Source organism: Xenopus tropicalis, chromosome 2, assembly GCF_000004195.4.
Source record: "Xenopus tropicalis strain Nigerian chromosome 2, UCB_Xtro_10.0, whole genome shotgun sequence".
Taxonomy (NCBI): domain Eukaryota; kingdom Metazoa; phylum Chordata; class Amphibia; order Anura; family Pipidae; genus Xenopus; species Xenopus tropicalis.
This window is the reverse complement of record NC_030678.2, coordinates 13,896,428-13,920,423: the sequence shown is the minus strand read 5'-3', so window position 1 is coordinate 13,920,423 and position 23,996 is coordinate 13,896,428. Positions and strand designations below refer to the sequence as shown.

The window sequence follows — 23,996 nt, the reverse complement described above, 5'->3', positions numbered from 1 at the left end:
CATGTTTCTAGAGCAGACTCCACCAAAAGGCCACACATTTTTAAGTTAACCTGCCATGAAAAGACTTTTGAAAGTCAGAAATGAATCAGTAAAATGTTCCCAAGCTCTATCTATCTATTCATCATCTATCTATCTATATATCTATCTCTATGTATCTATCTATCTATCTATCTATCTACAGTATCTATCTATCATCTATCTATCTATAATCTATCTATCAATCTATCTATCATCTATCTATCTATATATCTGTCTTTCTATCTATCTATCTCTCTTTCTATCTATCTATCTATCTATCTATCTATCTTCTATCTATCTATCTCTCTTTCTATCTATCTATCTATCATCTATCTATCTATCTATCTCTCTTTCTATCTATCTATCTATCTATCTATCATCTATCTATCTATCTATCTATCTATCTATCTATCTATCTACAGTATCTATCTATCTATCATCTATCTATCTATCTATCTATCTATCATCTATCTATCTATCTATATATCCTTCTATCTATCTATCTATCTATCTATCTATATATCCTTCTATCTATCTATCTATCTAAATCCCTAAATATAACATGTGCTTTCTAGTTTCTGCAAAGCGGACGATGACTTTTTAAATAAAGTTCTTTCTTCCCCTATTTTCTCTAATCTGTGTGTTATCTTCTCCCATTGACCCATGCTGAGAGCAATTAAAGGTCAAGTAACCCAGACTAGTACATGGCTGATTTACTGCCTGTCGTGTCTTTTACCAGAATTGGTTTGCCAGCCCATTAGCCTCTGTACTACAGCTGTATTTATTCTGGCTTGAGGCAAGAGTCTATACCCAGTGAAAAGGCTTGTGTACATAAACCATCAACAAGGACTTTCCAAGTGCCTTCCTGGGTGACTTATAGGAAAAATCCCGTGAAATGCATCCAAATGAACTTTTAATATGTTATAGACGGGACTGATCTAAGCAATTTTCCAATTGGTCTGCATTATTTATTTTGTATATTTTGCACTTATTTTTTCAGCCTGAAACTGGTTGCTGGGGGTCAATGACACCAGCAACCAAAAAAAATGATTAAATGTGAAGGTTCAATTTTTATTGCTGGCCCTCTCTTAATTTATCTTTCATTCTGATTGCCAAACTGCTGTCTTTAATGGCGAGCCTGAAAGTTGCAAAACAAAATGCATAAATATTTTTAAAAAATCGAAAATAGCTAATGCAAACTGTATACACCATGCTTAAAGTTAACTTTAGGGTGTCCCATTTTAAGCAATCAATTTAAGGTGAAGGTATAATTAGAACAGTGATCCCCAACCAGTGGCGCAGGGGCAACATGTTGCTCACCAACCCCTTGGATGTTGCTCCCAGGGGCCTCAAAGTAGGGGCTTATTTTTGAATTTCTGGATTGGGGGCAAGTATTTATTACATAAAACCCAGTGTAAATCCAAACAGAGCATTCTATAGGCTGCCAGTTCACATAGGGGCTACCAAACAGCCAATTATAGCTCTTATTTGCACCCCCAGGAACATGTTTCATGCTTGCATTGCTCCCCAAAACATTTTTCATTTGAATGTGGCTTATGGGTATAAACGGTTGGGGTCCCCTGGGTTAGGAGGTATGTATTAACCCTTGAAAAAAAGACCATCCTGGGTCAGAAGAGCTGCCCAAGCCATAATACAGGGTTAACTCCCAAGCCTACCCAATCTTTATCAGGGCAAGTTTGAGGTTCAAACACATGGCTTCAAACACCACTGGAGGAGTTGACTCCCTGAGGCCACTGAAGTTATAGCCTAGTGCAGTGATCCCCAACCAGTGGCTCGGTGGGGACATATTGCTCCCCAACCCCTTGGATGTTGCTCTCAGTGCCCCCAAACCAGGTAGTTATTTTTGAATACCTGACTTAGGGGCAAGTTTTGGTTGAATAAAAACAAATTACTACCAAATAAAGCCCCTGTAAGCTGATAGTGTGCATAGAGGCTGCCTAATAGCCAATCACAGCCCTTATTTGGCACCTCCATGAACTGTTGTGTTGCTCTCCAAGTCTTTTTACATTTGACTGTGGCTCACGAGTAAGAAAGTTTGGGGACCCCTGGCCTAGTGTCACCAAAAGAGACACCGCTCTATCATAGCTACATTATGTGTTGCTCTCGAGTCTCAACTCTTCTTTCCCTTTCACATTTAAATATGCCCTTTGGCAATGACACAAAGCGGAAAAGCTAGACGGATATTTTCTCCTTTGGAGGAAAAAAAAAAGTTACTTTGACCTTGACTAGAAGCACCCATCAATGAATAATTAGAGGATCAGTGGTTTCCTACAAATGTTTGCGTGCTTTTTACATCTTTCGTTACCTTCTCCCCAAGCAATGAAATGCAGGGCCCTGTAGCTATGAAAGAATAAAGGCTTTCCTGGGCGGCCAGGAGACGGCACAAAGGAAGAGAAGACTCTTTGAAGCTATGTAACCTGTGCAGCTGCGTGATGCTCACAGCAAATATGTACCCACCTTGTCACACTGACGGCACCTGAGATTGAACTGACGGGGAAAAAAGTGCGGAGGTTTAGTCAGAACTGTGTATTAATCACTACACTCTGTAAGAACAAACCCTGTATATTAGCAGCTACACTAATTTAGAACAAACTGAGAAAAGGTTATAAAAAAATATATTTTCCGTGCTTTAGAATTATTTGCCATTAAACACTGACAGTTCAGATACCTGTAAATACCTAAATACCTAAACCGCCATGACACTATTCTATTCTGGCCTACTGCTTGAGTCTCTGACTTCATGGAAGTCATATCTGTCCAATATCTCGTTCTCCATCCAAGGCGATTAATATGAAGTTAGTCCTCTCTTTGCTGGAATAACAAAACAATCCCTTCAGAACAATTCGGCAGCTTATCTGGCCGAGTATAGAAACCGCATTGGATTATTGATGTGGTCCTTGCCCCAATGGCCTGCATTCCATCAATATGATCCGATATCACACATAGGTGGGTATATTGGGGAAAGAACCAGGGTATATCCATAACCTCGCCAAACAAGGACCAAGGGGCATTATTGTGCTGAAACAGGAGAAAGCCCCAAACTGTTGCCAAAAAGTAGGAAGCATGGAATTGTCATACATGCCATTGTATGCTGAGGCCTTAAGGCAGGGATCCCCAACCTTTTTTTTTACCAGTAAGCCACACTCAAATGTAGAAAGAGTTGGAGAGCAACATAAGTATGAAAAATGTTCATGAGGGTGCCAAATAAGGGCTGTGATTGGCTATTTGGTAGCCCCTATGCGGACTAGCAGCCTACAGGAGGCAAGGAGAGATCCTTCTATAAACATCAGTAATAAAATGTTTGCCCCTATATTCCCTCTCATTATCTGCCCGTTCCACTAACAGGAATGGTATCCTCCTTTAATTTGGTACCAGGTAAGCATAACACCAAAATCAATGCATGTCCCTTACATCACTGCACAAACAGCTAACAAAGTCAATCACTGGGGTGGATATAGGACTTAATTTAGGCTCCACATGCTTGGAGCAAATGAGAGACCAGAACAAGCAAGAAAACTTGAAAACTTGGAAAAAACAGTCCTAGATAACAAATTTAACAAAAGCAAAACAAGCAAGACCACAGTACTGCAGGCAATGCACAGAGCTAAGACTAAATATTTCAAAAGATGAGCATTATATGATCATGCTTTCCCCTTTAATATTAAGGGCAGAGGCAGAAAACATAACTGGGGTGATACAGGTGGGAACACAGAGGCGATCCATTCCAAACAAAGGCAAGTCCATTACGTTACAAAAAGAATCAGAATCCAATAAATAAGCACCCGCGTGGGTTTCTGGTGTATGAAAATTCCCAGCTCTGTTATACCATCAGGTAAGATCCGGCAATCCATTCTGCTCACCTCTCCTAACCTTGTGACAAGCCGCACAATAGTGGTGTTACTTGGCCGTCCCATGTTCTCACATAAATAATCATCCATAACACTCCGTTCTCAAACCCCTTGGCAAAAACCTTTTAAAGGCATATATACTCTATGTTTCTCTAACTTCTACTTACCCTTTATCTATGACACTGCGGAATTTTGGGAGGCCCCCTATACACAGCATTGCGCCTTCATTATTGGTAAAATTCCCAATGTGGCGGGCAAGATATTTATAATTTCAACAGGACTACAATTCCAAGCACCTTTTAAAGGTTCTTCCGGAGCAGTTACACCTGCTTGGACCCCCTAAAGGCAGCTTGGGCCACTATGATGTAAAACACCCAATAGCATACATTTTAGCCAATAAAACCTCTGAGCAAGGTCCCTATTGGGGATGAGCCCCATTGTGAGTACAACTGTAGCTTCTATTTATTTCTTTGATTAGTCTGTTCTGCTATTACCTAGCTGAGGATACTGGGTAATAGCATTCATTTTTTCCCCCTCTACAAAAAGATAATATATGTCTTTAGAAGAATTTTTTGATTTTTTTTTTTTTCATTTTTTGTTGTTGTCCCTTATCCTCTGTTTCTACCCTGTGGGCTCTGCGAGTGCAGAAAAGGTTAAGTCCCAGTACAGGGCCCGAGAGCAAGAAGAGCAGGTTTTGCCAGTCGGTGTTGAACTTGATATGAACGGCTGTAGATCTGGAGATGATCCAGCGCCAGCTTCGTCGCTACTCTTCCCCCCAGCAGTCTAGCACTATGCACAGCGCACACCTCCAGCGCGCTCCATTTCCCAGCAGGGTTACGCCGTCTGCAACCGACCTGGTATTAATAAAACAGCGGGGAACTTTGCTTTTTTTAGACGTGAACTTCAAAGTGAAGATTCAACAAGAATAAGCCAAGAGAATTGAGTCCTTTCACCCCAGGCCTGCAGGAACAGCCTGCATGGCTTATGTTATTTGTTAAAATAACTGACACAATGCAAATAGGCGCATGTTCGGCCTGCGAATATCCGCCACAGGAGCTCTCAACATTAGAGGTAGTTTAGACAAGAAAGAGAGGGAGATGAATTATTTTAAAGGGGAAGTAAACCCAAAAAATGGGACTTCAATTATTGATCTCCTGTTTCTAATAAAAATGCACAGTTCACTGGATGTTGCTCAGTAAAGCTAAGCATGCATTCTGCCATTTCATTATTCCAAACAAGGAAAGGCATTTTTCATTACAATCTGTAGCTGAGATTTCATATACACTCCTTGTCAGAGTAACGGGTACGCCAGCTGCCATTTATCTGAATAAACACAAACGCTAGATAACACTATCTACCACAAGTTTTTAAAGGTAAACTCTGCTTGCTAATAACATATGTTTTCCCTTTAAAGGACCAGTATCATCTAGAATCATCGAAAAAATCTCTATACGAATGCAGAGCAGGGCCTAAATATAAGCATTTGAAAACATCACCAGATTTTCTGATGTCATTTTTTTATAAAGATGTTATTTAAACAATGACTTTATTCCTTAATTTCCTGTTAGGCTAATATATCACTGACATTGGTTCACCCACAAATATTTATATGGTATTTATTTGTGTAAGCTAGTAACAAACTTAGGGGGCCATTCCTGCAGAATTGTGCTTAGTACAGCAGAATACCTATATACTGGTTTTATAGGACCTCTCTACAGGCTATGAACAATCTCAGGGGGGCTTTCATATTAAACTCTGGTCTGTACAGAGGAATATCTATGCTGATAAATTTTTATGGTAATATGTGCAGCTAAATTCTGCTTTATACAGGGAAAAACCTAAGGTGCAATACAGCAATTCCTCCCTGTACAGGCATTAAACAAGATTAATATGATGTTCCTGCTGAACTGGGCTTAGTGTAAGAGGTATAACTGTGTGGCCCTGGACCCCCCAGCAAAATCTAGATTTTCGGGACACCCATAATGTGCGCAACCATTCTTGTAGTTTGGAATCAACTGCGGCAACGCAACTGGCAGCTCCAGATTATAAAACAATAAAAGGGTTATAGGAGATGATTAGGAACAATAGAGCTAGCTAAACTGAGCTGATGGCAAAGGCCTGTGGCACAAGGGAATATTCTCCACCACCATTTGAACATTGAAAAAAGAGAAATAAATGTATAGTGGCCCTTTATCATAAGCCATGTTGCCTTTACGCCCGTAGCCACCCTGCTGAGAGGAGAAGGAGTGTAATTATTTACAATGTGCATCAGGTTCCAGTGACTGAGAAAAGGTAGAACAAAGTAATACAAAGTTGAACTTTAATCGGTGGTTTCACTGACCACAGTTGCGGCTTACAAAAGAGGGAAAAAATACCCTTCCTATTCAAATTAGTGGTTATAAATTGCCGGCACTCGTGCACCACGGGTAGGGAGCCAGCGTGATTCAATGATAAACACTGACAGAGTAAACAAACCCTCATAGACTATTGTGCTCTTTTGTGGTAATCTCAGCCTTCCCTATTTCTACCACATGGTCACACCGCAAACTGCAGGATGTGACAGTCTCTTGTGTCACAGAAACAAATGAAAGCAGGAGAGCACTTACGGCCTATACTCACAGTTACTCCTTTCCTAAAATGTTGTACACAACACTCTGAGGGGCTGTCGCCTCCCTTTTTTGTGTGAAATAAAAAAAAAAATGACAGAAAAATGAACCAACATTTTTTTGTAGAACAGGTATAGGACTCATTATGCAGAATGCTTGGGACCAAGGGTATTCTGGATAAGGGGTCTTTCCGTATTTTGGATCTCCATACCTTAAGTCTGCTAAAAAATCAGTAAAATATTAATAAACCCAATAGGATTCTTTTGCATCCAATAAGGATTATTTATATCTTAGTTGGGATCAAGTACAGGTACTGTTTTATTATTACAGAGAAAAGGGAATCATTTAACCATTAAATAAACCCAATAGGGCTGTTCTGCCCCAATAAGGGGTAATTATATCTTAGTTGGGATCAAGTACAGGTACTGTTTTATTATTACAGAGAAAAGGGAATCATTTAACCATTAAATAAACCCAATAGGGCTGTTCTGCCCCCAATAAGGGGTAATTATATCTTAGTTGGGATCAAGTACAGGTACTGTTTTATTATTACAGAGAAAAGGGAATCATTTAACCATTAAATAAACCCAATAGGGCTGTTCTGCCCCAATAAGGGGTAATTATATCTTAATTGGGATCAAGTACAGGTACTGTTTTATTACTACAGAGAAAAAGGAAATCGGTTTAAAAAATCTGAATTATTTGATTCAAATGGAGTCTATGGGAGACAGACTTTCCGTAATTCGGTGCTTTTGGATAATGAGTTTCCGGATAACGGATCCCATACTTGGAAATTGAGAAAAAAATTCAAACCAAACTTGAATCTTCATCAATAGAAATTTTTTTTAGTAAAAAAAGGCAGTAAATTAGGCCCACTGTGTCACCTGACTTAGCACCAAAGCATGATGGGTACATTTCCGTGTGTTTTATATCACCCTAAATCCAATATGGCTGCTGTTAATGTCATTGTAATGTAAACATCACCATTTCAGAAAGGAAAATGCACATTTCATATATGTATAGCACTCTGAACTCCTGTTCCTGGCAAGAGGTGCTACTGCAATGGGGAGAGGGTAGAACCATACCTCAGAGAGCCACAGGCTATATTGCCAGCTCTGACAGAGCACAAGTATGATGGCAACTGAGTCCAACTTCCTGTTTGTTCCACAGGAAGTGTATGTCTCTCAGTAGCTGCACTAGCAGGCTCCCACTGCCCCATTCTGTAAAGAAGCACCCATAAAGCACTGGGGGTGCATAAGGTATTGAATGGTCCTGATTTCACCATTACAAACTGCTGAATGATTTCTGACACTGTCAATGGAATTTAGCTTTAGGTTTATTAACACCCACACATACCAAAAACCTCTCATTTAGGTTTCTTCCCAAAAGTTATAAAAAGACAGGAATTTAACAATCTCTCTGTGTTTTAGCACTGAATCCTATGAGAATAACAGGCGCAGGAGACATAGCTCAGGTTTTGAGCAAACACGGTAACAGAACATTGCAATTCATGCACTGAAAGACAAACAGCGTACACCTTAGGAAAACAACGCTGTACTGTCCAGGTAAACATCAGAATGCCTTAGTCACCAGCTCAGACTATGAAAGAGCAACAGGCCATTAAATAATAACTAGTAACTCCTTGGGTACCAGAGGGTACAAGGCTATAAACTTCTCCGCCAGGAGTATAATATGACCCCCTATCCCAAAATGTGTGACCCACAATTCTCTTCACACCACCAGGTCTGGACTGGGATTCCAAATAGGTCCTGGCATTCCATGTACACAGAGGCCCAAACAGCCCCCCTACCAGCCCAATAAATAGTGACTGTCTATGGCATCTTACAGCAGCCCCTCTGGCATTTGCCTGAACCCACAGATTGCCAGCCCGGGCCTGCATACAATCTACAACACATACATTTAGAGGTGTGCCAGTAGTTATGGCACAACTTCCCATTCTCCACTTGCTACCTGTCCTTTTTAAAACTGGGCCCATAAAAATCCAAAAGGCAATTCTGGATTTGGTATGTGTGCAGTTTATAAATGAAAAATACAACCCCTTTCTTTTCTGAACTTACAAAAATAAATGTATTTTTTATACAGACCTACCTGATTTCACAGATTAAAGGGAAACCCTCCCTTATCTTGTTCAGTTATAAAGTTATGGATTTTGGGATGTGAAGTCTCTGTACTACCTCTACTACTAGGAGTTGGTGCACAGATACTGTCCCAGGGTCCATCACTTCACAATGGAACTAAAAGATGGATGGTTGAATCACTCTGTGAGCCTAAAAGGCTTGGGGAACTGGTACAGGTATCGGACCCATTATCCGGAAACCCATTATCCATAATGTTCTGAATTACGAAAAGACCATCTCCCATAGACTCCATTTTAGGGAAAAAAATTCACATTTTTAAAAAAACATTTCCATTTTCTCTGTAATTATAAAACAATACCTTGTACTTGATCCTAACTAAGATATAATGAATCCTTATTGGTGGCAAAACAACCCTATTGGGTTTATTTAATGTTTAAATGATTTTTTAGCAGATATAAGGTATGGAGATCCAAATTACGGAAAGATCCCTTATCCGTAAAACCCCAGGTCCTGGGCATTCTGGATAACAGGTCCCATACCTGTACCTGCAGCACAACAGGACTATCATGGCTTCATTTCAATCAGAAGATTCTGGGGTTTTCCATATAAGGGATTCTTGCGTAATTCGGATGGCCATACCTTATCTTTACTATTGAAGCTATTTAAACATAAATACATTTTTTTATTGTTTTGTGACAAATATGGATTGCAAGATGGTCTGTTAAAACTGATGCCTGATATAATATACATACATGCCCAGATGATCAGGCATTATAGGAAAATCTGCCAAACTGCCCCAACACATTTGCCCAGCTTTTCACTTATATATACTATAACATAATCTTATAGCATAAATCTTCTGCAACCCCCTTTGTTATGTTATGGCTGGGAATTATTCATTGTCCTTAGAAAAACTGTTTGTGAGAAGAGCACTGTTTGCATTTGCCCGTTGCTTTCCAGAGAACTAATGAAGACCTAATTTCCTTGTTACGCCTGTCTGGTGATTTACAGCGCACAGTTCTCTACTCATTGTACCGACTTCTCAAGAATAGGATTTAGGGAGTGTCCTCCTCTAAATACATTTAAAGAGGAAGCGCCACAAAAACAAAGCGGACTTGGGACAGTGTGAAGAGCCTTGTCTTTTCCTTTCTGTATTGATCCTGATGGAGATGTGCAACCATGTAATTTACCAATAAGCAAACAAAAGATGGCTAATGGCTACACTATTTAAAGAAAATAATATATGTCACTTTTTCAGCACTAATCTAACTAACTAACCATTGCATAACACTTAACATATACTGCAGAGATGAAGCACCAGTCGTGACCAATGGCTTTAGTGGACCAATGGTTCAGCTATACTGTAATAAAAGTTCATTTAACACTTTTAGTGATGTAGATCCTATATTCCACAGCACTGACACTCAGGTACCTGACTGCCCCCAATACAGAATTCATATTTACAGCGTCCTTTCACAAGTGTGACCATCATGGAAAGTTAAAGCCAGAATACCCCATTAACATGGTCCTTGTAATACACTAGTTGCCTTGCTACTGTATCCAGCAATGTGTGTGCAGAGTAGCAGAAAATTCCCATATCATATTGATATCCCTCTTCCAGTGCTGGGAGCTGCCCCCCTGTATTTCCTACATAGAACACAGTAGTTTAATGCACCGCAGAGAAGTGTGAGCTGTGGCAAAATAAATATCTGTATTATATTAACCTGTATCACATTTCACCTACAGAGCTGTCATTTGGGTTCCCCTGGGTGAGTTAATAAGATCCGGGGAATACTGGAATCCAATGGGTTTCATATGTAAAAATACTCCCTCGGCTTGCATTCCGCAAACTGAGAGGCTGCTGAGTGTCACTTTAATATTTTCAAGTGCAGATGTAGAATATTCTATGAACTGATGGAAAGGGAGATATGGAGGTAAATGGTGATGCACAAGCAGTTTGCTTTCTTTTGCATTGCAAGCTGCAGGGGGTGGATTTTCCTTATAACGGAGAGAGAGCTTCCTGACCAATAAAATATCTAACCCTGGGCGAGCTCCTAGTTTAACACATAGCACCTGATAATGAATATCAAGGGGCAATAAAATAACAGGTGCAAAGTTTGCTCAGAGGCTGATAATTTATAGCAATTGCTTTCATTATTCTTACTGCATATCAGTAACTGTAAACTGCTTTTTGTTTGTTATGGGTTACTAGACCCCATGCAAACAGGAATAATTACATTGCTCCATTTCAAAATATTCAAAGGAAAGTCAATAGTTCAGGTCACACATTATCCCACACACTGGGTCGGCCTTAGTGCAGGGCACCAGATCCCAACACATACCATAGAAGGGTTAGAAGGATATTGGCATCACTATACAAAACTCTTTATAGATACATTAACATGTATAATATTTGGTAAAGAGTGTAGATTTAGGGAAATGTTAAGTTATTATAGGCCCGAAAAGTACAGTCAGTATCAGAGTACTAGTGTTGCAGGACAAATAGAGCAGGATTATTGATATATTATTTAACAAGCTTGTTTCCATAATGTCAGTATAATACAGTGTAAACCTGTGTTTTGGGGCGTTTTAAGTTCATGCAACCTTTTCTGGAAAAAAATACCAGCCTTCTGACTTTTTCACCTTTCTTCCCTTCTTATAACATTGGCATTAAGCAGCATTTCTACTGGCCAGGGTAGTAAAATACCATCCAGGTGGAAACCTCAAGCCCCCCCACCGAGGTCCAAAGGGGACCAGGGCCCCTTTAGTTTACAACAAGCTTACTGACCCTTGAAAAGATTGCTGTATAAAACCTTTCAGCCATATTTCCATTTTGTAAGCCGGCTGTGTTCGCCCACAAATCCTATTCAAACTCATATTCAAGCTGGGTTCGAAGGAGAATCTAAATGAGCAAATGCACATTGTCCCCAAATGACACTGTAACTGGCCTTTATACTGGGACTTCTTAGTCATCTACTTAAGGGGGGGCAGCCTCACAGCTTGGGTGTCATGATTCTAAACTAAAATAAAAAGAAGAAGAAGGCTAGCTTGTCTATTTCTTTTAATCCATGTTTTACTGCAACATCTGTCGATCACATTGCTAGTCAAACACAACATTGTCATTGGCCACACCACAACTAGTCTCTTCGCAGCCAGGCCTTGTCAGGTACTGAGGACCAGCAAGCAATGGCTAATGTTCAACCCAAGCCCAATACATAAGGTTTGAAATGAAAAGTTAGTTCTTTCTCCATAGATTTCAGTATCAGGGCACTAATTACAGAAGACCACTAGATGGTGCTGGTATTTAAAATACTGCTGGTATTTAAAAAGGTGAGAGCTGCAGTATGGCAGCTTCTACTGCCAAATAATTAAGAAATGGAATGTTCTATGTACACAATAAACTTTTACTTTTTATGCTCTGGGTAAGGCATGATCTATGTCCTCCCAGGGTGGTAGTGCCAGGGCTATATTTGAGGAAGTCCAAGATATACCCCCTATCTCCCCCACCATGCGACTTGACAGAGTTGCTTGGACTCCAGCTCTAGCTACACATCAACAAGGTATATGACATTGACCTTTGCTGTCTCTCCTTATTTCGTCCCTATGTAAAGAATTCAGAATTCTAAAGAAACAGCATCAGACAGGCTGGTGGCCCACGTGCAAACAGAGGCAATATTTTTTTAATTTTTGGTTACCTCTTCCAGATCTTCCGACAAATCGCAAGTCATTGAAGCGGGCCACTTGATTCTTCATGGCTGCTGTGGCATTCCTTAGTTCAGCGGAATAGTTCTCATCATTGCCAGCCATCACTGTCACCAGTGTCCCATCAGGAACGTCTCCCAAGGCCACCACCTGGGGCAAGAGAAGGAATATTGAGGTGGGTAAAAAAATCTTTATCCCCAAATCTTACCAATCTGTCCCTGCCCTGTACAATAGGAAAAAAATAATAACATTATGAACCAGGAACTCTTCCTCCATCTAAGTGGCATTTAGTCTTGCTAATATTCCTGCACACTGCGTATATAGCTGCCAGCTCAGTAGCAGTATTAGTTCCTACATTTATCAGATCAACCTGCCAGCCTTGGAACCATAGAGGGATAATATTCTATTAGTACCCTATGAACTGTTCTATACAGAGTAAAGGAAGATAGGCAAGCAATGAAATAATTAAAAACACACAGATGAAATAAAACATGTAAATACAATACTGACATTACAGAGAAGATAGATAGATGATATATAGAAAACTAGATAGATAGATAGATAGATAGATAGATAGATAGATAGATAGATAGAATCATGATAGATAGATAGATAGACAGACAGATGATAGATAGATAGATAGATAGATAGATAGATAGATAGTTAGATAGATAGATAGATAGATAGATAGATAGATAGATAGATAGATAGATAGATAAGCCCTGGATATATAGGTGATTGGTATATTCAGTGAAAACAAAATGACAGGTACTTGCAATGCATTGTGGGTGAAAATAAAGAATTGTGGGATAAAAGTGGGCCAATAATGTCACATATATATAGGTGAAGATGTGAACTTTGTCAGTGTAATATACATTTACACTAAATAAAATCTGACCTGGCATGCTAGATAGATAGATGATAGATAGATGATAGATAGATAGATAGATAGATAGATACATAGACAGACAGACAGATGATAGATAGATAGACAGACAGACAGATAGATAGATAGATAGATAGATAGATAGATAGATAGATAGATAGATAGATAGATACATAGACAGACAGTTAGATAGATAGATAATATATGGGTGACAGCCCTGGACTCATTGCAGACTGGGGCCCAGTAGTTACAGGTAGGCAGACTGAGCATAGAAAGAAAAGCAGGAGACGGCAAAATAAAAAGCATTGCTGTTAGTACTGTCCAACCTGCAGCCCTTCTGTTGCGGCTGAAGCACAACTCCTAGCATCCACAGACAGCTGAAGAGGAAGGGCTATTGGGAGTTACTTTTCCACAGCAGCTGAAGAGCCACAGTCCCAGTTTAAATAATAACAGGGCGCCACAAAGTCTGTTTTAATCTCTCATGCACGCATGCACAAATGGCCACACATACATACACTCATACACACTCATACATATACACATACATATACACACACATAGATATACACACACATATATACGTACACACACACATATACACATAAATATATACATATACACACACACACACATACATACAGACATCTGGACACGGAGCTAGACTGACAGAACTACTGATAACAGACAAGGGCTAAACTTGATTGCCATGTAACTCCAACTCTGTGGCTAAATTATAACATATTGAAGATGTATTTATCTATACAAGTCAGATTTGGCCAAAACATACTCTTCAATCAACCACTAAAACAGGAAAGACTGACTCAGATAATTAACACCAGCCCAATAGCCCTGTGTAATGGGACTATCCATAGAGGTCATGTATACAATAGCCAGATAAAGTGATTATCAGAGAGTGCGGGATAAGATCTTACATTAACCCACTGATACAGGCAGGGCCCAGTGCTAATGAGTCCCCTCCAGGAGGCAATGGATTCAATAGGGCAAAGTAAACTGACGCCTGCTTGTCAGAGTCTTAGCGGCTCAGCTCAATGCCTCATCTTTCAGAAGAAACAGACATTGAAAAAATAAAAAGGAATGAGACATAAAAAAGCAATGAAAAAATGCTTTTACACTGTATTTTGCTTTGTAAAGGTTGAAATAAACTCAGTAGACAAACAGGCGAGGTACAGACTAAACCGACATGAAGGGGCTTGCACAATACACACTGTTTTGTCTCGCCGCTCAGCCTTAACGGATTAACTGTAAGTTGCGCAGTGCCCTCCATAACCCCCTTCAATGGGAGGAATAAGGGTTAAAAAGAGACTGAACAAAGGCCACTGTTTTTTAATTGGATTTAACGGAATCTACCGTTGTAACAAAGTACAAGAGTTATAGTTTCATTGGCTGGCAGTGTACACAGCACTTTCTTATAGGAGAGAAGACAATTATTAAAGGACTAAAGCCTTCCAGTTTCAAAGAGCTTGCAATCTAATCAAACACATATGACACATAAAAACACATGGAAACATTTCAAAGTCTTATTTTGGCTGAAGCAAACATTTAGGCTATTAACCAGCATCTAACTAGCAGTTCTAGGCTACTGTGTATTGCCTGCCCAACAGGCTGGGGGAGGGGGGGGGGGGGTTAGGGTAAATGCCTGCAAATTCTCACATTTATGAAGTTTGATAAATTAATACTATCTACGGAAGTTCTGCCATTCAGCAGTTCTGACTATGAATAAGCACTGAGGGTTTTATAGGGTGAAGGAGAGATGTTATATATTTTTGGGGGGTTATATTGGGGGTTATAACTTGAATGCCTGTATAAAGGAGATAAGGCTTTAACCCTTTGACCACCTGTCCTCTGTTATGAAGATATTAGTTTGATACAGGATTGAAAGCATAAAAAGATTTACTAGAATATTAATAAAGACATTTTAAAGAAATATCTATGTTGTATTTAAATGGCTGGTATGTTTCCTTGCCAAATTGAATGTATGGGATTTATAATGCAGAAAGCCCCAAAATATGGCAATTTACGGCTGTTTTGCTTTATCTCTGCGAAAATAAGATGGTACCTTGTACTCGAGGGTAACAAATACCATAGGGCGGCAAAACAAACTTTCAATTTTTAAATGCTTTTTAGTAGCCTTAAGGCATGATTATCTATTGCTGATATCCATATCCAAAACCCCCCAGCTCCCAAGCATTCTAGATAACAGATCCCATACCTGTATTTATCAGCCGACATCTTTATTGCCGATGAGCTCAATGCATGAGTAAGAGACATACAATTATACTAGGGGTTTACTCATCTAATTAAAAGTCTGTTTTAAAAAAGTGCAAGAAATGTTGTTGCAATTTAACCATTTTCAGTTTGGCAATAAGTTTGGGTGCTATACAGACTCAATATGAAGGAGCGGTTTGCAACTGCGGCTTGAAAATAGGGGTCCAACGTGCAGATATGCAGCAAAGAGTTGTAATAAACTCGTAAAAGCAGCATATTTTGCATGTAGGATATATAGGGGATATCTTATGTTATTCCCTATAGGATAACTATAGAATCTTCCATATCCCCCTCTGAAAATAATGCCATTTGCAGCTTCCAGGCGGGCAAATATGCTGTTTTCTCTGAAGCGAACACCCTCTGCTTAACAAAAATTTGCTGTCAAATTTCTACGTATTTTTCAAAAAAGAAAAATTTCCTTTTAGGAGAGTTTTCCAAGGGAAAAAGTGTCATTGTTTCTTAATAAACACACACAATTCATTGCTGAATGTTGTGGCAAACGTATGCCCCATTTGGCACCCAATTTCCCTGCTCTAAAACAGAGGCAAACGGAAGGCAGCCCTAAATTCTCAGTTTCTTTATTTGCTGGCACAGCTGCTTTATATTAATAACAAAAATATCTATTAATCCCACGTGTCACAATGCTAAGTACTATCAATCCCAAGCACCGAAATCACTTATTTTCAGGCTAAGGCAAAGCCCCGACACTTTTACAGCTACTGTTATAAACACACAGTCATTAACATGTAATTAAGCATTTCCCATTAGCCTTCTGCAGGAGTTATGTGGGGTATGTGGTTGACATTCTGTATAATGATAGGATTGCACGGTGCATCACCTATAAATTCCATGGGGCAGATACACTTACAGGGTTGGTATGGGCTGAGCACGGCCGAGTGTTGGGCTTGGAACTTCTCTAAAGGACACAAAATGTTATTTGCTAGCGTGACCCATTTCCCTAAAGGAATTCAGCTACTTTCCCAATTAAAACACAGTGTTTCTTCTGTAAATATATATATCTAAACTTAAACAGTAGGCTCTGGTAGGTTTCTAATGTTATCAAATATGCTTTAAGTAGATCTACAGGGCAGGGACCTCCGTCCTGTGTCTCAGGGTACATATTTATTACACTGTTTGTCTTCCCTGTGTGTATTTTTTATATAGTAAAACTGCACAAACCTGCGTATCCTACTAGGAATACAGTATATATATAAAGTTATACTTACATACACATATATATATTTAATATATTTACCGTTAGCCTACTACCTTTGCTAAGGCATTTCAAGGTACCTATTCTTTCTGTAATGTGGTGCTATTCTGTAACCCTAAGGGGCAGATTTGCCAAAATGTTTAGAGTTAAATACATAAAAACTCACCCTTGTTTACCATTTCATAAATACACAATAGGAATGAATAGAACGTGGGTGATTTTAGGTATTAAGCTCAAAACTCACATTTCGATAAATCTGCCCCTTAATGTGCCCGCTGTCCATGCTAAGATTTGGGGGGGGGAGTGATACTTTTTGTATTATATTTTTTCTTACAGGTACCACATTGAATGGAACTATATAACTTCTGACTAAAAACAAATAATCTGCAATATATATACATAGCATTTTTTTTTTAAATACCATGAATATTAATAAAGAACTTAGCGTGCATATGTGCTATTCCACATTACAGAAAACCTATATTCTCCATAATAACATTATATTCTTTGGCCAATGAGCAGATCTTAACATAAACTGTTAGAAATAATCTATGATAAAAGTAAATTATAGTAGATCATAAATAAAGGAAGATAGATAATATAAGATAAATAGATAGATGTGTTTAATTGGCTCCTATGAGATTATATTATTTGTAACAACTGGGAGATACTAATTAGACTGTCACATTTTAATTAAATTAAAATTATTTTCACCAGTAAACATGGTAAAAACACATTACAAATCCCTAGTTAATATATGTATAGGTTTTATAAAAATTAATTGTTACCACCGTACATTTCTGAATAATACTAATTTACAACGATTTGGCTCAAATTTATTTCTCACAAGAACATGTGACTTTCTATGTGAAGAACCAGAACTGAATTCTACAGAAAACACTGGGTAATATGTTATTGCTACCTAAATTTTTCATTGCTTGGGGGGGGGGGGGGCTTGGAACTAATTATTTTCCCTGCTTATTGAATTACACAGTGTATCAATTCTCAAACCAAATAATTGGCAGTTATTTATCAGCAGATAATAATACTGCTGATAATACATTGCTAGAAGTTTAGCATTGAGAGGTGTCCCCAGTTCCTATACTACCATCCTATAATGTTCATTTAATTCAATAACTATATTTTTTGTGTGTATATATATATATATATATATATATAAAACCACATTGTTCCATCTGCAAACTCTCCAGCTGCCAATCAAATCCAGCTTTTGCTTATATAAAACATGATAAATAGGGAATATTTATTAAACCTGGGACAGTGAAGTTGCCCTTTATTATCTGAAAGTATAAGCAAAATTCAGACAGAAATCAGTATAATGGCTGCCGATTAGAATGGCTTTCACCCTACACTGGAGGCTTTGGACCATAGTGCTAGAATATATATATATATATATATATATATATATATAAAACCCCTATATTTAGCTGTTATTATGTGTATGAGAGTTTCACGCCATCGGGCCAGTGAGTTTTGGAGAGAGCTCCCTGTATCTGTCAATAAAGGAGACAGCAGCTCTATAAATTCGCAGTCCCCTTTGAAAGAGTGAGCCCAGACACATTTCAGGACAGTGAGTCAGATCTAACGAGTGAATTATTTTACAGGAATATATTCCTTACTGGAAACGTTCAAAGGTGCAGACTGAGCCTCGGGTGCAGTTTAGGTTTTTGGGAGACGAGTTACACACAAAAAAAAAAACATGTTTTGTATTATCTCTAGCAACATTTCCAAATAGAGCCGGTGAGCTACATCTTATTCATACATGCGTCTGCCCCTTGCTAGAGGGATAGGACAGGAAGTGCATGTTTACATGCGTGCACAATACATCTACATTTATATTATTACACTTATTGTACAGCGCTGCAGAATATGTTGGCGCTTTATAAATAAGTGTTAATAATAATAATTACACTTCTGGGGATTATAGAGTAAAAGCCCTGGATTCTGTACCTTGGTTTGATCGCTGTAATGTATTGAGACATTTAGGGGAACTATTTCAAATAATTTTCCCTGTTTTGGGGGTAACATTCCCCCTGATATTACTATTAAAGGAAGGACTGTTACCCCCAAAATAGGATTGTTGGCCACTTTTCTCTATGGAAGCCCATGGAAGTACTTTTTAGGGCTACTAAGTGTGTTGGCTTCTGAGAGTTGAAGTTCAGCAACATCTGAAAGGCCACATTTTGCCTATATTTTGCCTCTCTCAACCAATGGATACATGGAGTGTTAATGAATGCTAATATATGGCTGTACTAAGCATTTCAACCATGTTTTTATCTGTGGGCACTAAACGTGCCATTGTTCGCCAGATGCCAGCCTGTCTGACACGCAAGCCGCTTGCCTCGGCTCTAGGAAGCCACAGGACTACAACTCCCAGCAATCTTGCTGGGGCTGTTGTCAGTGAACAAATCTGCTCTGTAGTACGTACTACTACTACTAAGGGCAGGAATATTTCTATAAGTTGGGTTTCATGGCACATTGCTCATTATGGGGACCCACTTGCTTCTATTGAATTCCATGAATAAGAACCACCTCTGCCTGTTGGGGATGCTGGGGAACCTTTGTATAATAACTGCTAGTACCTGAGAGCAGCATACCTGCTTAATGGCTGTGCCACAGGCACCCAGTATCACTGGCGCTGGGAATTCTTGGCTGGCGCTATGGCACAACAGCTCAATTATAGTGAGAATAATAATAATGCCATTAAAACTACAACTATTATAATTTAATGATACAGTGCCACACGTACTCTGCGCCCAACCCACGCTTCCTAGAGCTCCTCTTGCCTCCCTGCTAGTAGATTGCAAGCTCTTAGGAACAAGGAGAGTGATAATAAAGTCACAGTGCCAGGGTCTTACCTTGAAAGCGATGGGCAAGGTCTTGTTGCACCTCCAGTGTGTGGGCAGCACCGAGCAGAGAAAGTTTGGGCTGTCTGTGCGGACCAGCTCCCCGGGATGATCGGACAGTACTTCTACCATATTCCGGTCTGTGCTTCTCAGCTTGCCCACCAGGGCGGCGCTGCTGTCCGTGACATTTAGCGGGATGGGTTCGCTCATCTTCCCCGGACTCAGAGTGGTGGAGGGCGGCGTGAAGCGGCGGCTGGTGCTGGTATCTACGGGGATACGCATCACAACAAGCCTGGTGAGTAAATACCTTCTAAATGGAGAGTCGCAACAGCGCTGGCAGCCAGTAATCGCTCCCTGGGGGCAGCGATCGCTCCTAGGAGTCAGTGGGCACACTCAGGAGTCAATGGCACAGGAGACAGCGATCAGGCTAAAGAGACAGCGATCATACTCAGGAGTCAGTGGTCACTAACATAATTCAATATATGCCAAGTGAAGTTCTCCAAAGTTTCAGCGATTTGGCCCAAGCCTTCTGGGAGCAAAGGGGTAGTCTAGCCAATACCGGGCAGCCCAGCAACTAATATCCTAAGTCCGAGTGTATTTATGGGGGATTCTGGGCTGAAGGGAACTTTGCCCCAACTCCTTTGCAGTAAAGGGGGCAGATAGTAGATGCTGGGGTGGATTTTAGCTCCAATAATCAGACATTGGTTCCTCCAGTGCCCTAGGAATAGTGAGAATTAGTGGGTGCAGGACTGGGTGCCAGGCAGCTGAGGGCCCCTCTCCTTGGCATGTCACATGGGCCGGTTAGCCGCACTCTCTTCCTGTGGCTTTGTATTGTGGGCACACACAGCAGCGGCAGTCGCATCAGGCAGGGTGACTCACATAGGTAGGTATGTGCTCAGATTAACCCTTTGTGCCCCTACAGGAGCTTCTTGCCCTCCCAGGGACAGATTAGAGCTGCTGCAGGCTGCCGGGTCCCACGCATGGTGCTCAGAGAGTTGCTCAGAGTCACGGAGAGTGGGAAGTGCGAGTTGTGACTCCTGACTCGGCTAGTAAGGGTAATGTATCCCCGCTGGTGAGTTGCTGTGGGGATGGGAAGCGGCGTGTGAGCGCTCTCTCCTTCCCTCTCGGGCTGTGGGAATGAGCTTCTGCCTCAAATCTATTGCCTTTTACTGTAACAGTGCGGAGGAATGGCATCCCCTGCTCATCTGCATATGGGGAAGCGGCCGGCCAATCAGGCGGCTCCGTGGGACTGAGGCAGGGCGCGGCCCGGGTCATGGGAGCTGCCGGCTAATAGGTCGCCTCAAGCTACCGGCCTGGGGAGTGGGACTCGGGGGGGCGCTGTGTGTGTATGGGAGCTGCCGGCTAATAGGTCGCCTCAAGCTACCGGCCTGGGGAGTGGGACTGGGGGGGCGCTGTGTGTATGGGAGCTGCCTGTCACTCTCCCATGGCAGGTGAACTACAGTCCGTACCGTGGGGAGGCTCAGTGCCGGTCCGCTTTTCCCTAACCCCAAATCAGCAGGAGTCTGAGGGGGGGATACTATGTGCTACTAATGTCCTGCCCGGCCACCGTATCCCCACAGCCACAGGTGATGGGACTGAGGGAAAAGCAGCAGCAGCCTATAATGGGTTTATCATTTGGCCAAGGGACAGGGCAGTGCTGGCACCATTATACCCCCATGCACATCCTCTCTATTGCCCCACAGGGCCCCCTGTAGTGCGCCTCTATTACCCCAGACTGTGGTCTGGGTATTATGCTCCACTCCGGGGTATTGGGGTATATAGTGCCCGTCCATCACCCCAGCCTCTAACCCCATGGTTTGGGTATTATGCTCCACTCCGGGGTATTGGGGTATATAGTGCCCGTCCATCACCCCAGCCTCTATCCCCATGGTTTGGGTATTATGCTCCACTCCGGGGTATTGGGGTATATAGTGCCCGTCCATCACCCCAGCCTCTATCCCCATGGTTTGGGTATTATGCTCCACTCCGGGGTATTGGGGTATATAGTGCCTGTCCATCACCCCAGCCTCTATCCCTATAGTTTGGGTATTATGCTCCACTCTGGGGTATTGGGGTATATAGTGTCTGTCTGTCACCCCAGCCTCTATCCCTATAGTTTGGGTATTATGCTCCACTCTGGGGTATTGGGGTACATTGTGCCTGTCCATCACCCCAGCCTCTATCCCTATAGTTTGGGTATTATGCTCCACTCTGGGGTATTGGGGTACATTGTGCCTGTCCATCACCCCAGCCTCTATCCCTATAGTTTGGGTATTATGCTCCACTCTGGGGTATTGGGGTACATTGTGCCTGTCCATCACCCCAGCCTCTATACAGTGCCCCTAAAGCACCTATTTATCTATGGTCCCCAATAGATTGTGTATCTTGCCCCGCAATAGGGGCCACAGTTTATACAGGGGACTATGGGAGCAGTTGTAATGCAAACAGGTTCCCTATGTTACATTCGTCCCCCAGGCACAGAATTGCAAAGTGATAGAAGGGCAGGTCAGTTTGAGGGCAGGACACAGAGCCACCTAGGGTGCCAGGCCATTAGTGTGACCAGCTGGCCACTTACCCCTGGGTGGGGCATCATTCTGTCTCAGTGTATCACATGGTATAACTGAATCACTAAAAGTAAAGCATCTAGGTACCATGGGCACCACCTACCTGTTATAGGCCCCGCCCACTCATACTGGATCAATGAGACACATGGTATAACTGAATCGCTAAAAGTAAAGCATCTAGGTACGAGGGGCACCACCTACCTGTTATAGGCCCCGCCCACTCATACTGGATCAATGAGACCCTAGTGAACCCAGCAAACCTTTCCACATTTCTTTTCTTAAAGCTGATCAGTAAATGTCATCTGCTAATTGGTTGCTATGGGTTACTAGACCTGTAGCATATGTTAAGCCTTTTATAACTTTACCCCTTGCTTGTGTCAGGCTCCGCCCAATTTGATGCAACTGTGTCACATGGTATAAAAGTTATTAAAGGCAAAGCACACCTAGGTAGGGAGACCAGCTGGGTGTCAGTTCTCCTATGTCTGATAAATAGTTCATTCCTCAGTGCCTGGTTAAACTGAGCCTTGCTTCTTACTACTGGGTGGGGCACTGTTACTCACAAGCCTTTCTACATACAGTTACAGAAGAGCTGACAATCTGTTTATAACAATAGTTCTCATTCGAGGCCTGGCCCCTAATCCCAGTGTGGGTCAGTCACACTGAGTGGAGCATTAAAAACCTACGTTAGATTTACAATATGCAGCATGACCCCCACGCCTGCCTGTGATGGGGGGGCTAGGTGCCCTTATTCCCCCAGTAGCCACACACACACAGAGAGGGGCCAGTTGGAGCCCCAGCAGCTGGAGGATACGGTGAATAAACTTCCAGTAAATGTTACAGCAGGAATCCTGCCACCGTATCCAACTCCCATTCACTCACAGCAAGCGCCGAGGGGAGGGTGCCAGGCCCCCGGGGCAGTGTGTGTGTGACTGTGTGAGTGTGTGTGAGTGTGTGTGTGTGAGTGGGGGGGGATATGGGCTCATTCAGTCAGAGCAGGAGAGGGAACCAGGGCCCGGGTTCTACTGTGGAGCCAGATGGTACCTATATGGGCACTGCTGAATCAGGGCTTCTAGGAGACTGAGTAAGAGCATATTATACATTATCTATCATCTATCTTTCTGTCTCTTTCTATCTATCTATCTGTCTGTCTGTCCGTCTCCTTCTGTCTATCTATCTATCATCTATCTATCTATCTATCTATCTATCTATCTATCTATCATCTATATCTATCTCTCTATCTATCATCTATCTATCATCTATCTATCTATCTATCTATCTATGTATAATCTATCTATCTATCGATCTATCATCTATCTCTCTATCATCTATCTATCTATCCATCTTTCTGACTATATCGCTAATCTATCTATCTATCTATCTATCTATCTATCTATCTATCTATCTATCTATATCTATCTCTCTATCTATCATCTATCTATCTATCATCTATCTATCTATCTATGTATAATCTATCTATCTATCTATCTATCTATCATCTATCTATCTATCTATCTATCTCTCTATCATCTATCTATCTATCTATCTATCTATCTATCTATCTATCTATCCATCTTTCTGACTATATCGCTAATATATATATCTATCTATCATCTATCTATCATTATCATCTGTCTAACCCATTAGCTCTCTCTTTCTCTCTCTCTCTTTATCTCTCTGTAAATGTATTGATTATCTTTCTATCAATCTACTGTCATTCATTTCTCTTCCTCTCTCTCTCTCTCTCCCTCTCCCACTCCCACTCTCTCTCTCTCCCACTCCCACTCTCTCTCTCTCCCTCTCCCACTCTCTCTCTCTGTATATAAATACATGTATGACAGTATAAGCCCCTTTTAACTACATTAATTTTACAGGATTCACCCCACACT

The 23,996-nt window shown here is 41.1% G+C and overlaps 1 protein-coding gene across 2 annotated transcripts in view; it reads right to left on the bottom strand.

The window, feature by feature from the left end:
• The window catches only part of runx1 (RUNX family transcription factor 1), a 72,130-nt gene extending 51,415 nt beyond the window's left edge, over positions 1-20,715 (bottom strand). Inside the window, exons 1-2 of one of the 2 annotated variants that reach the window (XM_012957998.3) lie at positions 19,559-20,715; positions 12,288-12,444 (exon numbers count right to left, since the gene is read on the bottom strand). In XM_012957998.3, coding sequence (XP_012813452.1) covers positions 12,288-12,444; positions 19,559-19,828 — 427 coding nt within the window. In that variant the 5' untranslated portion in view covers positions 19,829-20,715. The remainder of the gene's footprint in view (positions 1-12,287; positions 12,445-19,558) is intronic. The other variant, XM_018091399.2, reaches the window with a different exon arrangement.
• Positions 20,716-23,996: the final 3,281 nt, after the last annotated feature.